The sequence below is a fragment of the Peromyscus leucopus genome, chromosome 3 (genome assembly GCF_004664715.2).
Source record: "Peromyscus leucopus breed LL Stock chromosome 3, UCI_PerLeu_2.1, whole genome shotgun sequence".
NCBI classification, from domain to species: domain Eukaryota; kingdom Metazoa; phylum Chordata; class Mammalia; order Rodentia; family Cricetidae; genus Peromyscus; species Peromyscus leucopus.
This window is the reverse complement of record NC_051065.1, coordinates 124,116,787-124,134,088: the sequence shown is the minus strand read 5'-3', so window position 1 is coordinate 124,134,088 and position 17,302 is coordinate 124,116,787. Positions and strand designations below refer to the sequence as shown.

At 38.3% G+C, this 17,302-nt stretch overlaps 1 protein-coding gene across 7 annotated transcripts in view; it reads left to right on the top strand.

Annotated features, from left to right (window-relative positions):
- Positions 1-11,715, top strand: part of Resf1 (retroelement silencing factor 1) — a 30,091-nt gene extending 18,376 nt beyond the window's left edge. For all 7 annotated transcript variants that reach the window (XM_028892383.2, XM_028892377.2, XM_028892384.2 and 4 more), the window contains 3 exons: positions 1,508-5,972; positions 7,663-7,746; positions 10,829-11,715. In XM_028892383.2, coding sequence (XP_028748216.1) covers positions 1,565-5,972; positions 7,663-7,746; positions 10,829-10,986 — 4,650 coding nt within the window. In that variant the 5' untranslated portion in view covers positions 1,508-1,564 and the 3' untranslated portion in view covers positions 10,987-11,715. The remainder of the gene's footprint in view (positions 1-1,507; positions 5,973-7,662; positions 7,747-10,828) is intronic.
- Positions 11,716-17,302: the final 5,587 nt, after the last annotated feature.

Here is a 17,302-nt window from a genome sequence, read left to right as displayed (position 1 = left end):
ACACACTCAAATGTGAGCAAAAGAAGCTCTTGACAAAAGAAAGTAGAAGAAGGTGTTCCTGTTACTTAAGGCACTGCAAGTCATGTAATGTTTTCTACCCAGGGACAAAGGTCAAATAATATTTTTTCTCTTTTGTTTTTTATGGCTAGGCTAGCACAGTCTTGGACAACACAGGGTCCTGGAAAGGGGGGCAATGGTAGACAGAGAGAGACATAGGTCTATGATTCTGGCTTCACTTCAAGAATGTATAAGTTTTATTTTCCCACAGTTGTATCTATAGCAGTTTAGCTGTTTACTAACAATAGAATTGAATGCAAGTCGTCCCCTTTGTACCATTCTGAGTTCCTCTTCCACACTTCTCTGTTCCTGTGGTCTTGTGTATGCTGAAGGATATTCTTCCTTAGACTTAGACATGATCTCATGCCTGTAGCTTTCTGAAGTCATGTAGCCACACCTCAGTCAGGGTTTGTGCTTGAAAAAGGAACTGTAGACCATTTGGATCCTCACAGTTTTAACTTTTTATTTTGAGATGGGGCTTCACTGAATTGCCCAGGTAGTCCTTGAACTAACTCTGTAGTTTAGCTAGAACTAAGAACTGAATGTCTTCCTGCTTCAGCTTTCTGAGTGCTGGGATTATGGACATGCATAGCCAGACCTGACTCAGATGTCTTGGTATATCACAAGTGATATAGCCATAAGGTTGAATGCTATGCAGGTAGATGCATTTTCAGTGAAATATAATAGCCTGCCTGTGATATGAAAAACAGACAAACAGTAGATTGTGTTTGTTAGGATTCCTTGTGTCTTAAAAGATGTTTTAGATTTTGTTTCATTTTTCAGATAGGGTCTCTCCACATTGTCCAGACATACAGTTTATGAGTAGAGTGAATGTTTAGCATGCTTGAGTTGCTCTAAGTCCATCACCCTCACCTCAAAAAATAAGTAAAAGCAGAAAAGTGCTACTTTAATTTTAACAGGTGACAGCTGCTCTCTGTGGAGTCAGTGTTTACACATTTCATTGGTTTTTGACAATTGGCACGATTATGTTGCAACTCCTATTACTACTGCTCTATCTGGGTATGGCTTATTAATGTGAGGTCCTTTTGTAGTTACCTTAGATATAATATGCTTCTATTTTTCTTTGAAATTCTGTCTAAGAGTGATTAACACAAGTTTGAAGCCAATCTGGTCTACAGAGGGAGTTCTAGGCCAGAAAGATCTGTCTCAAAAAAAAAAAAAAAAAAAAAAAAAAAAAAAAAGTGGGGGAATAGGGGGAAAAGTTTATTTTATTTTATTTATTTTTAAAATTTATTATGTATACAGTGTTTTACCCTCGCCAGAAGAGGGCACCAGATCTCATTACAGATGGTTGAAAGCCACCATGTGGTTGCTGGGAATTGAACTCAGGACCTCTGGAAGAGCAGTCAGTGCTCTTAACCTCTGAGCCATCTCTCCAGCCCCAGGAGAAAAGTTTTCAATAAAAGATCTTTATTTGTATTTCTTGCAGATTCGTGACATTCAAAACCACAGACTACAACAGTACTACTGCTAAATCAGATCAACTATGAATTGGAATGCAAAGCCAGAGAATGCTACCCAAAACCCACCACCATATTCTAAAAACCAGTCATCTGTTTTGCAGCAGTTTTTAATGCCTTCCACAACTTCTCAAAGTTCTTTTAGCTGTCTTGCACAGAACCAAGAAGCATGCATGTATCCCAGTAATTCAAATTCAGCTTCACAGCCACTTCTGAACGTCAGGAGTTATGTAGCTCCTCAGATCTCCAATATGCATAATAGGACTGTTGTGGCCTCACAGACTTCAGTAGAAAGAGTCACGTACACAAATGTTAAAGGAGCCCAACAACCAAACCACAATTTGCAAACAGTGTCTTCAGGAGTTATGCAAAATGTCTGGATGAACTCACCAATGAGGAATTTTATGCCTTCTCATACAGAGGCAACTGTATCCCATAAACCTGATGGTGGGACTAATATGCCTTATATGCATGCACCACAGAGTCAGCTTGTCACATCCGATACCTATTCTGTGCAACTACAAATGACTCCTTCAAATTCTGTAAGAGTTCCTATAACTTATCAAGGAAATTATCAAGGAAATCAGGGACTTAACCACTCGATACCAGATCAGCTGGTTGACTGGACACAGTGCACATCTAATGAACTCACTTACCCAGATTACAGGACACCTCCAAAGCAGTATCCTTATTTACCACAAAACTTTGTGCAAGACTCTTCTGTTCAGAAACAAAACTTTGTGCCATCTACATCATTACAAGTTAAAAATAATCAGCTTCCACCTTCCACACAGTCATTACAGTCAAAGCATCCTGTACCCGTGTCGTCATATCAGTATGCTGCAGAAGCCAGCAAAAGACTCCCTGCCCGCCCTTACAGCTGTAGATATGGAAGCCAACAAGTGCAAAATTCTCAGCCTGTTTCTAGACACTTGCCTCTGGAAGTTCCTCAGAGTTCAGAAATACACTCATCTGAGAAAAAGAAAGATACTTACAAAGGCTTTCAACAGCAGTGGCAGAACACTAATAAAAACGTCAGCACCATTGGAAAATTCTGTGAGTTGAAAATAAATACCAAACAGTCTTACAGTGACTCTGTTAGTTCTTCTGGGGATGGTCTTCACACTCTTGTTCAAAATAATCAAGAGGAAAGAAAGTATTCCTGCAATCCAAGTACAAATCAAGTAATAGACACAAATGCCACAAAAGAAAAGCTGGTGAGGGATATTAAATCACTAGTAGAAATCAAAAAGAAGTTTTCAGAACTTGCAAGAAAAATTAAAATTAATAAAGATCTTTTGATGGCAGCTGGTTGTAGTAAAAAAGCCAATAATTCTTATACTGAACCAACTCAGCACCCTCAATTTTCAGCAAAAGAAGTGTCTGCTAAAAGTGATGGTCACTGCTCCATGGAATTGCTAGCAACATGTCTTTCGCTTTGGAAAAACCAGCCTCCAAAAAACACAGAACATGTTCCAAAACCTTTAGAAGAAAAACAGTATAATGCATCAAGAACTAGTACAATAGCAGTTGGCAGTTCAAACCCCACAAATGAAGTTCATGTTAAGAATTTTTATTCAGGTGTTAGAAATTCTCAGAAAATGACCAGCTCGTCACAAACAGTCATGTCCGTTCTCACACCGAGTTACGAGTCTTCGGATGTAGCTGTTGGAAAAGGAACAGAGCTTCAAATTGCTGTGGTGTCGCCCTTAATTCTTTCGAATATCAATGCCTTACCTGGAAAAGCGTTAGCACCTGAGGTTGTACCTGAAACTGTGTATCCAGTTGTTAAGGAAGGCAGTGTTTGTAGCTTACAAAACCAGCAGCTAGAAAATACAACAGTAACTGCGGCTTTGCCCTTTGATGTTACAGGAGCAGTAACAAGTACTACTTTATCAGCTGAGCCTTCCATGTCCATGCCAAATGAAAAGCAGCACAAACCAACACAGGATGATCTAGACATAGCTGATAGCAGCCTAGGAAAACACTCTCCCCTGGGCGCTGAAGCTCTGCCTAATCCTAGTGACAGCGCCATTGTGAGTGGACCCATGTTACAAATTGAAAGTATCTGTTCTCTTGCAGAAGGTGATGTGTCCTACAATTCCCAGATAGCAGAGATATTCAACTCTGTACAAAATGAGCCCCAGAAACCTTCACCTAGTCAGCAGGTAATCAATAGTCAACAAGAAGAACAAGTAGGTGACACCACTGAAAGTAGAGACTTTGGTTTTCAGAAAGACAAGTGTGTGCAGTGTACAGATGTTCCTCATGAAGTCACCGAGCGGTCAGAGCGGCTGCAGCCTGTAGAGCCAGCATCTAGTGAGTATGTTGGAGCAAACAGAGAAAGTCTAGAGGAAAGCAGTAAGGAGAACATTGGTGGAAAAGAAACAGCTAAGGATGTGTGTTCACCAGCTGCTGTTCAGCAAGATCCTCACCCTCAGGAAACTGATATGGTCAGCAATAAGTCAGGCCACAGTCTTCCTGAAATAAATGAGATTAATGATGAAAATGAATCTGTCTCATACCTACATGACCAGCTGTCAGAACTTCTAAAAGAGTTCCCTTATGGCATTGAAACTATGACCAGACATGAAGTTTCTGTGGGCCAACAAAAGACAAATAAAATCTCAGAAAATCAGACTGGTAGTAAAATTGGTAATATGTCTGGGGATAGCACAGACCAAATAAAAATTACAGTATTAAATTCAGAACAAATCAAAGAATTGTTTCCTGAAGAGGATCAGCTCTGTGACTTAGACAAATTGGCAGAACCTGAGAATAGAAAAGTCCGTGCAGAAGTAAAGAGCCTGTGTGACTCACAGGTCCCCAGAGAAGAAAGTCATGACCCTGGAATGTTGGACCTGGAGAAGGACAAAATCCATTGCTGTGCCCTGGGTTGGCTCTCAATGGTTTATGAAGGTGTGCCTCAGTGTCACTGCAGTTCTACAGAAGAGAAAGAGAAAGACCAGTGTTCTTTGGAGATCGACAGTTGCAAACAAGGAGAGCAGTCCTGCAATAGTGGAATCACTATTTTTGAAATTAATCCTATTTCTGATAACTCAAAAACTCCTCTGATCCAAGCAGCTGAGAAAGGCCATTTTTCTGAAATACATGGTGAAAAGATAAAAACATCAAAAACAAAAGACAGCAGTTCACCAAGGGTGGAGCAGGAATTAACTGGTCATTTTTCGGTTAAGTGTTATAAGAAAGATAAAGATGAATCTAAAACAAAACAAGATAGCTCACTGAAAATGGAGCAAAATGTAAAAAATGTTTCATCTGAATGTGACAGACCAAATCCCTTAAAAAGCAATAAAATAGCAACCCCTGAAATATCTCATGTGATAACTTCCAACTCTGATAAAAATATGCCGGCATTTTCTAAACAAGCTTCTCAGGAAAGCCTACAGAAAAAACACGTATCTCAAGACTCAGGTCCAGGAAAAGCACATGTAGGACTTTTGCCAAATAAAGATCCATGCAAAAGGAATAGCATTTTGGTACAGTCAGTGTCACCAGAAAAGAAAAAAATAAAATTCAAAGCGGGTGGCTCCAGACTGAAATATTTTGAAAAAAGAAAAACAGACCATGTGCTTATCCCAGATGTAGAAATAAAAAAGAAGAAATATGAAAAACAAGAGCAAAACAAAAACACTGGAGACACACTCAAACTGTGCAGCACTCTGACAGGTCCAAATGAAAGCACCAGTATTAAAGAAAAGACAGTGCCAAGTTCTGAGTCCTCAGACTCAAAGGGCAGCTCCTCTAAGAGTACCAGAGTTATAACTGTGCAGGAATATTTACAACGGCAGAAAGACAAACATGTAATAGGGAATAATGCTTCCAAAAACATCTGTGTAGAGAATGTGCCATGTGACCCTGAGCCTGTGAAGTCCAGTAAGCATTCTGCACCAGCAAGCTGGGGAAAGTTAATTGAGGGGCAGGGTGTCAGTGCAGAGCCCTCAAAAGAACCAGAACGTAATTCCTCCAGCCATGGCAAAAATCCCAAGGTCCACCATTCTGAGGAGTTAAGGACATACAGTGTGTCAAGAAATAGTAAAGGAAAATTTGATAGGAAGCAGCCAGACAAAACCTATATTGATAAAACCAAATTAGAAAGATTGACCAGTATGAGTAAGTCCAGCCAGATATCTCTCCAGGTAAAGGAACAAAGGAAACAGTACCTGAACCGGGTTGCATTTAAATGCACAGAACGGGAAAGCATTTGTCTCACCAAATTGGACAGTGCATCCAAGAAGTTTAGTAAAGAGAAAGAGAAGAGTAGGGCATATACACCCATGACAAAAGATGACACTGACAAACACATGTTGGAGTTTAAATTATGTCCAGATGTGCTGTTGAAGAATACAAGCTCTGTTGACAAGCAGGATGAGCCTGGGCCTGGGCCTGGGCAGGATCAAGCACCTGTGCAAGGTTCAGTATAATTTCTTCTTGGGGGGTGAGGGTGGGGGGGCAGTTTCACATCTAGGTTGCCCTTTAACTCTGATCCTCTTGTCTTCATCTCCCAATTGGTAGGAATGTAGGCCACAGGACCCAACCAGTGGTTTTGTTTATGTGTGAGGCACCCAAAGAGGTGTAGTCCTAGGAGTGGGTGGATGGGATGGGTTAGAGTTAGGGTGACAGTGAGTCAGTGTTCATTGAGCAGCATTTGTTTTCTGTTTGTTGCCCTTTATTTTAAATTATAGTAAATTAGTACTGGCAAATTTTCCAAACATTTCCTGAGCACAAATATATTTTATTAAGTCCCTAAGAAATTACACTGAAAAGCATTTCTTGTGGTAAAAGTTTAAAAAGTATAAAGTGTACATTTGTTTAAAGAAGTTTTGGTTTTGTGGTATTGGTGATCAAACCACCAGCACTCTGCCACTGAACCGCAGCCACAACTAGTGTCTTGGATTTAGTTTCCTTTTGTACTGGTAATTTTAAAGCAGCCTGTATTTGAAACTTTGTTCCAAATATTGAGAGGTAATGTAAGTGTTAATTAATGGGTCAATTTGTTGCCATCTTTGAAACTAAGGATGAAGATGTTATCCCTAAGTTAAAATGGTAACATCTAGTCTACTTATAAAACAGAAGACCTGTAGAAGCTATAATCACTTGGATTAAATTAATCACAAATTAATCTCTATTTACTCACAAAGTCTAAATGGTGATTGACAGAGTGGTACATATGGAATGCTAGAGGCAGAAGAATCTAGGGAGTTTTAGGCCACCCTTGGCTATAAGACGTCATCTCAAAAACTAAGAATAGTGAAAAAGCCAGAGTCGCAGTTGTGAGTCATAGGTATTATCTCTGTGAAGTGTAGAATTAAAGGGGAAAATGAATGAATCGTTATGGTTATAAGAGAAGGTTTTGAAGTTGTGGATATTATAGCTGATATACATTGCACAATGAAACTCAGATTGGAAAACGAGTCTTTTAGTTGAAATTTTAGTTTTGGCTCTCTTTTTCTTTTAAGTATATCTGTTGGGGTGATGAAGCTATAGCATAAACAGTACTTTTTGTGGAAAGTGATAGGTACAGAAGACAAAAATAATTTTGTTTAAAATGGCTGATTTCAAAATAAGACATGGTTGCACACATCTTAATTTCAACACGTAAGAGGCAGAGGCAGGTGGACCTCTGATTTTGAGACCAAATTGGTTGTAGTAAGCTCCAGAACTACATAATGGGACCCTATCTCAAAACAAATCAAATTAAAACCAAAAGGATCATTTAAATAGACATTTTTATTAGGTTTTTAGAATCTGAGACCTTGAGTGTAACTGGGAATTTGGAATTGAACAGGGGCAGTGAGTGACTTCCTGTCTCATACCTTTAAATAAATACCCTGAGAAATGTTGGTGATTCAGCCCAGATGAGGAAATGTTTATTTAGTGTGAAAATTAGAAACAATTCATTCACCTATTGTAAAATACTCAGTTTCCTTACCTGGTAAAAATACTATTTCAGGTCTTTTAAAAAAGTTACATTACATATGGTATAAGATACCCCATGATGTAATATATAGGTAGGTTTTTTGTTTTGTTTTTTTCTTTTTTTTATTGTGCTAAAATAGAGGAGGAGTAAAGATTATATATCTGAAAACAAATATTTAAACAGTTTCAGGAATAAAAACTACAAAAGAAGACTGGTTAAAATGCATCCCTACAAGGACAAAGATGTCTGAATCAAGTCAAGAAATAGGTAAAACACCATCTGTTTTCATTTTTTGTTTTGATTTACCAGCTTGTCTACAACATGGATATAATCACAGTACTGTCTCAATGCATGATTTTATTTATATTCTTTTTTTAGTCCCTTGGTGTTTGTTTCTGAAGGTAAGATAGCATTCTGTTTTCTCTGTCAGGATGGAGTGGGAGGCCAGGATCTAGTTCCTTAACAGAACTTTAACTTTATTAACAGAAAAATAATACTATCACACTGAATTAGGTGAGTTTTGACATAAAGTCTTGAATTTTCTGGATCCGAGCGGACCTCAATTTTGACATTGTGCCAAGTGATATGTGAATAAGAATATTGTGTAATTGTGATTAAACTCTTCCGTAAGATCTGTGGCAGGCTGAATTGGCCTCCAGTAATGTCTGACAACCTCCATTTGCTGATTTGCAGGCTCATTCATTCAATCCCCTAAACAAGATAGGCAAGGACATTCCCATTTGTCATCTGGCTTATTGCATTGCTAGATTAGGAACTTGAACCTGGTCTCTCTCTTCAGAGTTCTTTGAGGATAGCGGTGCAAGTGTTTTAAAGGACGAAAGGATGGTTGTCCTGGTAGCTTTCAGTTTGTTGGAGATTGGGCTCAGCCTTGTACTCACTGTGAGCTTCTGATTCTCTTGCCTCCACTCTCACATGCTGAAGGTTTATGTGCTGCTAAGAATAGAGTCCAGGGCTCTGTGCACATTAGGCAGGAACTTTATTAACTGGATCCTCTGTTTAATTTAAAGTGGAATGAATGTATTTCATAGAGTAGATCTGAGGAGTTCTGCCTTCGTTTTGCTTATTTTAAAAGAAGCCTTTTAATGAGTGGTAGTAGCTCACACCTTTAATCCCAGTACTTGGGAGGTAGAGGCAGGTGGATTCCTCTGAGTTCAAGGCCAGCATGGTCTACAAATCGATTTCCAAGCCAGCTAGGGTTGTTGCAAAGAGAAACCCTGTCTTGGGAAAAAAAAAAGTAAAGGTAGTTTTAGAGTCTTGAAATTGGGAATACTTTTACTAAGAGCAATGACAGAATCTTTTTAAAAGATTTATTATTATTATTTGTTTTTTTTTTTTTTTTTTTTTTGAGACAGGGTTTCTCTGTAGCTCTGGCTGTCCTGGAACTTGCTTTGGAAACCATGCTGGGCTCAAACTCAGAAATCTACCTGCCTCTGCCTTCTGAGTGCTGTGATTAAAGATATGTGCCACCACACCTGGCCAAAAGATTTATTATTTTTAATTAGTGTATGAGTATGAGTCTCTGGGCCTATGTACCTGAATGCCCTCAGAGGTGTAAGATCCTCCTGAACTGGATTTGTAGGCAGTTTTGAGCCACAAATATGCATGTTGGGAATAGATCTTGGGTCTGCTACAAGAGTGGTATACACTGTTAATCACCGAGTCATCTATTTTTTTTTTTTAATTTTAAAAAATTGTATTTTTTAAAGAGGAAATTTGACAAAGGTGAGAATAGAGATTCAGACATGTATAGGCAGGCATGTACAAACTGAGTGATAGACATACTGAGATAATGCATATAAGAAAAAGCTTAGCTAGCCATACTGTTTCATGCTTATAACCCCAGTACTTGAGGGGATAAGGCGGGAGGATTATAGAGAACTGGAGACCAGCCTGGGTTACAAAACAAAGTACTGTCTCCAAGAAGGAAAAAAATGGGCTGAGGATATAGCTCAGTAGGTTGGGTGCTTGCCTTGCATTCTTGAGGCTCTGGATTTGACATTCAGTGCCAGCCTGTTAGGGGAATACACAGGATTGAAAGTGTAAGTGTAGTGAAGAGGGAAAGGAGGCCCCTGAAGTGAGAGAGAGAGCAGCTATAAATGCCTGGAAGCAGGAGAGACAAGGCCCATGGAACAGTAAACTAAAGGGTTAAATGAAAAGGGAAGGTACAGGCTTTTCAGAGGTAGACAAAATTACCCCTTTACATTCACTGTTTGGAACTGGCCAAGCTCTTTATTGCTCTTTTCTTTTTCCCATTTCATTTCCCTTTTTCCCTTTATTTCTCCTTTTCCCCTTTCCTCTCTTTCCCTTCCCTTCCTTTCCTTTCCCTTCCCTTCCCTTTTTCTTTTTTAATTAAAAAGATGGTGTCTTGTTGGGCGATGGTGGCACACGCCTTTAATCCCAGCACTTGGGAGGCAGAGCTAGGTGGATCTCTGTGAGTTCAAGGCCAGCCTGGTCTACAGAGTGAGTTCCAGTACAGGCACCAAAACTACAGAGAAACCCTGTCTCGAAAAAAAACAAACAACAAAAAAGATGGTCTCTTATGTAGCCCAGGCTTGCCTTGAACTTGGTATGTAGTTAATACTGATCTTGAACTTCTGGTTATCTTCTCTCTTCCTTAGTGAGTGTATATGTTGGGTGAGAGAATTATGTGCATTTGGGTGTAGTGCCCTCAGAGTCCAGAAGAGGACATTGGATCCCCTGAGTTACAGGCAGTTGTGAGCCCTCACTGTGTAGGTGCTGGGAATCAAACTTGTCTCATTCTTGCTCTTTATTCCCCCCTCAAGACAAGGTCTCACTGTGTTGCCTTGGCTGACTTAGAACTCTCTTTGTAGAAGCTGGCCTCTTCTCAGAGGTCCACCTGCTTCTATCTCCCAAGTGCTGGGACTAAAGGTAGCTACCACTGAACCATCCTTTGAGTTCTTCCTTTGGTTTTTGAGGCAAGCTCTTGTGAAATTCAGATTAGCCAGGTGGTGGTGATGGATGCTTTTAATCCCAGCATTCTGTAGGCAGAGGCAGGTGGATCTCTGTGAGTTCGAGGCTGTCCTGGTCTATAGAGCGAGTTCCAGGACATCCAAAGCTACACAAAGAAACCCTGTCTCAAAAAACCAAATCAACCAAACAAACAGAAACCACAACAAAAACTCAGACTAGCCTTGAGCTGAAGATCCTCCTGCCTCAGCCTTGAAAATGCTGTGATTATAGGCATTTGCTGCCATTTCAACAATCTAGCTCAGTTTTCTGCCCCCACACACAATGCACATTTCCTGTCTCATTTTTTTCAGTGTATGTTTGTCATATTGAACATTAAGTATCAGTTTTGTTTTCTTAGATCGGGCTGATTCAAGACTCTCTAAGAGAAGCTTCAGTGCAGATGAATTTGAAACGCTACAAAACCCAGTAAAAGACTCAAATGTCATGTTCCGGACCTACAAAAAAATGTACTTGGAGAAGAGAAGCAGAAGCCTCGGGAGTAGTCCAGTGAAATAGGCACAGGATGTAGTGGTTTTACTTTACCACCCAGCTACCTAACTTTTTCTTTTCAGGCTCCCTTGCTGGAAATAACTCAGGACTTTCACATTTGGATTTCTCAGCCAAGGAGTTCAGTTACAGCTTATGTCTTTCATTGATACTGTGTGACTGAAATGTTGGATTAGCTGCGGGTGAGCAGGCAAAGAAACATTGCATTTGTCTGGGAACTACAAAGTATGTCATCTTCTATATAGTTGAACCATGTTTACTATTTTAAGTCTTGTTGGCACAGTGGTGCACACCTGTGATCCTAACATTTGGCAGATGGAGACAAGAGGATCAAGAATTAGTCATCTTCAGCAGCATAGTCCATTGAGGTCAGTTTAGACTACATGAGATCCTCTCCAAAAACAAAACAATGGCAACCAAAAAGAACGTGAAGGTGACTTACACAAATCTTACTTTGAAATGCTGTTATGCTGACATAACTATTCATTAGCTAAGGACTTATTTGACTGGGACTGTAAATATATTTTTGTTTCTAATAAGCACATTAGCAAAACTTATTTTTCAGAAAATACCCACTGTGAATGTCAAAAGTATATTCCTAAGTATTTTGTACCTTATTGTAAAGGTTTTTTCAGAAGTCTTGTTTTATACTTTTGTTAAACTGAATGGAATTTTTGGAAGATGTCTTGACATTACTTTTCATACTTGAAATAAACATTTATTTTTTAAAGAACTACAGTTGAAGTCTTCATGGTTTCATTTCTCTTTGTTTTTTTACAGTTACTAATAGACATATTTGGATAAGTTAGGCACATCTTCAAGGAGGCTAAGATGGCTTTTGCTATAGAGGACACAGAATGTTTACTTCTAGGAGAGCATTGGTTATTTAGCATGCATGTTAAGTGCTCTGCCACTTAACTATACCTCTAGTCCTGTTTCTTTTTTAACCCCTAATGTTGTATATATAAACATTGAAATATGAAAGTACATTGAAAGTGTAAGGTAGACAAGATTTTAAGATAATTATGCAGATTCAGCTTCCACCAATCTTGTGGGAAACACCTGCTTACAAGCTTTTTATGAAGTATCAAGGAATACACATGATTATTTGAAAATGCTATTGCACTTTTTTTCCATGAAAAAATATGAATGGAAGGCTGAGGCAGGAAGATTGCTGCTAATTCAAAAATATTCTGGACTAGGGAGTAAGATCCTGTCCCAATCAAAAGAAAAGGTAGAGGTTTAGGCAGTGAAGGAAACCACCAAAAAGAGAAAGCTGATGAAGATGTAATTGAATGAAGCAGCATGTTTCAGCCCCAGCAAGCAGCAGAACTTGGTAGCTTCGGCCATGTGGTTCTGGCTTTAGAGTTAAGGATACAAGAAAGGGGTTATGGAATCTCCCTTTCATAACTAAGGAAAGCTGCTGAGTCCAAGCATGTGTTAAGGGTGTCCCTGTATGGAAGCCCAGAGAAGACGTGTGAAGCTATAAAGGTGAAGCCTGGATTGCCTTGGAGACCCCAAGATGTTTGAAATGCCAGAGTCATATGGTACCTGCCAAGGAAATCTGCTAATAGATTATCAGCCCAAAAGAATTGTGTTGCAGTCAGCAAATCTGAAAGGAGTTGGAGATCTGAGGAGCATTTTAGCAACAGACATGGAAGATGCAGTTTGGAATTTGCCCAGCTGGATTTTGGTTTTGCTTTGGTCTAATATTTCCTTAATATCCTTCTTTTCCTCCCTTTTAGAACGGTAATGTATATCCTTGCCATTATGTTGGATGTGTGTGATATGCTTTTGATTTTGACTTTATAGAGGATTACAATCAAGAAATTGCCAAGATTCCCAGGAGAGATGACTTTTACGTGGTTGAGACTGTCATAGCGTATGGGGACTTTTAAAGTTGGACTTAACACATATTTGCATAATGATGTTGTTACAAACTCATGGGGGCCAGGGAGTGGAATGTGATAGTTTGAAAGAAAATGGCAAAAAAAAAAAAAAAAAAAAAGAAAAAAAAAGAAAATGGCTCCCATAGACTCAGGGAGTGGCATTATTCTGAGATGTCACCTTGTTGGTATAGGTAGGTATATGTAACATGAACCATAAAAGGTCTTATTAATAAAAACAAACCTGGAGCCAGGTATTGGGGTGAATGCTGAAAGATCAGAGAAATAACAAGCCACATCCAATCTCACCTTGTCAACTTTTCAGCTGATCTTGTTTACTCAGACCGAAAGCCTCTGAGGCCTCATCCGAATGGATCTCAACTGCTAAAAAGCCTAAGAGCTTAAAAACCACTAGTTCCTGGTTTTCACGGCTTATATACCTTTCTGTTTCCTGCCATCATTTCCTGGGATTAAAGGTATGTGTTGCCATGCCTGACTGTGTAGATGTAACAGTCTTATTTAAATAAGAAACAGTCAAAATGTAGAGTTAAAAGCCCAAGAGGTCAGAGCAGTAGCTGATACAAAAACCCTTTCTTACCTTTCGCTGCTGTCCTTCCCCTGACAAGGAAGCCTACTTCCTGTGTGTCTGTCTTTTTATTGACTTTCTGTTCTGCTTTCTTACTAGTTGTAAATCTAACCACATGACCTCGTCACTGCCTGTCTATACAGATCTCTAGGTCTCTATGGTTGGTATTGAGATTAAAGGCGTGTGTCTCCATGCTGGTGGTGTCTTTGAACACACAGAGATCTGCTTGTCATGTGATCAGGATTAAGGGTGTGCGCCACCACCGCCCAGCTTCTGCTGTGGCTTGCTGTTAGCTCTGACACCCAGGCAACTTTATTTATTATCATACAAATAAAATCACATTTTGGTACAAATAAAATATCACCATATTGCCCCCTTTCTATTTTAATAAAAAGAAAAATGGAAAAAGTTATAACTAATATAAGAAAAATTATATACAAAAGTACAATAACTATATACCATATATACAAGCAATAAATACCTAAACAATGTCTTGTCCATTTGCATTTGACAAATTCAGAGAAAATAATTCCATTATCCTATTTTGGTAAGGCCAAAATGTACCTGATTCACTTTCTATCCTAACTTATATTACTAACAGAACTATCTTATAATGTCTTTCAAATTTATACACTTACTCTTTAGTGAGTTTCTTTTCTAAAATTCTTAACAAGGAAAACTATAACTATTTAAACTTTAACTGTAACTATCTAATCTTCAACTCCCTCAGAGACGCAAGAAGGAAATACTACCTAACAAAAATAAAAGCAGGAAGTGCATGCAAGCAGCTTCAAAAAAAAAAAAAAATAAGTGAGTTGACAGAAACAGCCAGCTGCCTGGACAGTCACCTGAGGTTTCTCCGCAATGTTGGGGCATCATCTTCAGCCTATAGGCTTAGCATATCTGACAGACTCATTTGTGAAGTAGGATGTACATAAGGTTAACAGTTCGACCTCACATTTGGTGAGAGCAGTCCATGTACCAGAAACACCTGAATTCCACTAGTATCATGCCATGATTCAGGATTTTAAACTCTGGAAATTGTTGATGTTTTTTGAATTCAGCTGTCCGGCTTCTCGGCATCCCATTCTTCTCCACAACCCATTATTGAATGCCAGTCTACTATTGAGAGGTATGAGCTTAGTTACTCTTCAAGAATAACTTTTAGCTGCTGTTCCACTGCACATCAGAAGCCATTGGCCCACTGCCTGTTCATCTGTCTTCGAAGAAAGGGGCACTGTACCTTTTCCAGATTGCAAACGCTACTTCAGGGATGGTGCCATATTGTCCTGGCCTCAGAAGATGCCTTTTGTTGAAGCCACAACCACACTTGTTTTGGCAAGAATGTAGTCCTTTGTTTCGTGTCCTGTCTGTCCTGTTTGTCAGCAGTTGATTCGAGGATACTTTGTTGTCCAGTGGCTAACATTTGCCACAATGAAAGTTAACTCCATATGAAATTTCTTCAATGCCCATATTTTCTCTGAAGTAGATTGGTACTGCCAGGAGCCGACATGTTTCATAGATATAACAAAAAAGAAAAATTTTCTAAGTTATTAAAACATTTTAAATGCCATATTCTGTAGATCTCTGAAGGGTTTGAAGATGACCTGTCTATTTAAAATATATCTGCTCAATCTTGAAAACATACCTAGTATGTCTACAAGTTCTATTGTAATGTCTAACTACTAACTTTCATTTCTTTATATCCTAATAGTTGGTAATAATAACATTCAAGGATCAGCAAATTGCATTACATTGTTAAATGAGCAGTATAAGTACAATATTTTGAACAAGATTAGAAATATATGTATAGCATTTTCTAACAGTACCAATCTCAATATATATAATTTGTATACAATATACAAAAATCCAATCCAATATAAAGTATTTAAAATTAGTAATTGTCTTTTAAAAGTAGATTCAATAATCTCTTTTTATCTATATCATATCTATATCTTTTTATTTTTCCAAGTAGATTCAATAATCTATTTTATCATTCCTATGAATCTTTTTTTTAAAACAAGAACCTTAAATCTGTTCTCCTTTGCTTAGCCCTTTTCCTAACCCTTAACAACAACTTGTAACTAACTCTCCTAAACAATGAAAATTATCCCAGACCCAAAACCCATTAAAAGGCCAAAAAACCCACCCGCCCCACACCACCCTTTTGGGAATGTAGGCATCGTATTCTTAAAATTGCTTCTTGCTGGATATGGGCGAAGGTATCTTTATTCTGAAAAGAAAAATTTTGGGTTGTCAAATTCTAGGAAAGGTAGCTATATCCTTTGTTGTCCAGTCTGTGTATAATGCCAAAGTTCAGGGTTTATCTCAAGTCCTTATTCAGGTAGTCTTTGAAACTGGATCATCTCAGCTAGTCCCCTCAAAATTGCTCTGAGCACTTTGTAGTCCAAAGCTGATCTGTAGATGATGTTTGTCAGCTTAGTGGTATTATTATTGTCCACGTGGAATTATTGTGGGGCCCCATCTTCCTCCTGGAGACTTCAGTTGATGTTAGGCCTGGCCGTGATTTCCTGCAGAAAACTGATAAGAGACTCAAACACAAAGACATGTATAGAAAGCTAATTGAAGCCTTTTTTCCCCTAGAATTAGTTAGTATTTTATATGACCATTATTAACTTAACAAAGTTTAAAATATATATATTAATCTTGTAAATTTTGATATAAAATTCATACTTTAAGAAAAATTTAAAGAATCAGAATAGAATCAAAGAGTTGAGATTAGTAATAGAATAGTCCCTTAATTAATTTGGTTTTTCTCCTGTCCCATAGCAGAAGATGGCTCTTTTCTTCTGGCATGATACAGGGAGTTTGCATTTTCCTTTTAACAACATGCTTGAGTTTAAAGAAGGAGAAAGCCATTCTCCAACTCCAAAGCCAGCTTTAAATTTTAATTGAACTGGGACTACAAGAAGACCAATAGTGTTAAATGTTTTTAGAGAAGAGCAGAAACAAACATTGAGGAAGACTTATGAAATTTTATAGATGATATACCAATAGGCCATTTTACTCTTTTTCTTGGGACATTTTCTAGATAATTTGTTCTTTTTCTTCAGATGTCTCATTTGTCCAGTGTTCTTCAGATTCCTTAGCCTTCATTCTCCTAAAAGACAAAAACAAAAACAAAAAAACAAAAACAAAAAAAAACCCCCACCTTTCCCCAAGATCTCCCCAAGGGGAGGTTCCCTTTTGGCAAATTATATCTGATTAAATGAAAAGGCATGTGTTAATGGTATAAGTTTAAATTGGATGAGATGATCATGCTGGTTGATGAACTATCATCTCCTCTAATTAAGAGGCCTCTTGTTCAAATTGAACCTTAATCAATTTTGATGGTGTTCACAGCTTATCTTCTCCTGTAGAAACAAAAGCAAAACCTCATCCCCAATATAACACATATCCTGGTTTCCGTTCTGAGGTCAGCACATCCTTAAAGTATATAGGCTGGTTTAATTCTGTAGTTTTTTCTATTATCCAATGTCTCGCTGCAGCTGTTGTTCCTTTCCTATCAATAATGTATCAATCTCATCATTACCTTGTGCTAGAGGGCCTGGCAGACCTGTATGGGATCGGATGTGAGTTATATATAAAGGATGATTCCTTTTCCTGATTGTATCTTGTAACTGAATAAATAGTGAAGTTAATTCTGAAGCATCAGGGATAAATTCTGCAGTTTCAATATGTAATACCACTCTTTCAGCATACTGAGAGTCAGTTACTATATTGAGAGGTTCTGAAAAATCCATTAATACCAACAGAATAGCATACAATTCTGATTTTTGAACTGAATTATAAGGACTTTGAACCACTTTACCTAAAATTTCTGATTTGTAAC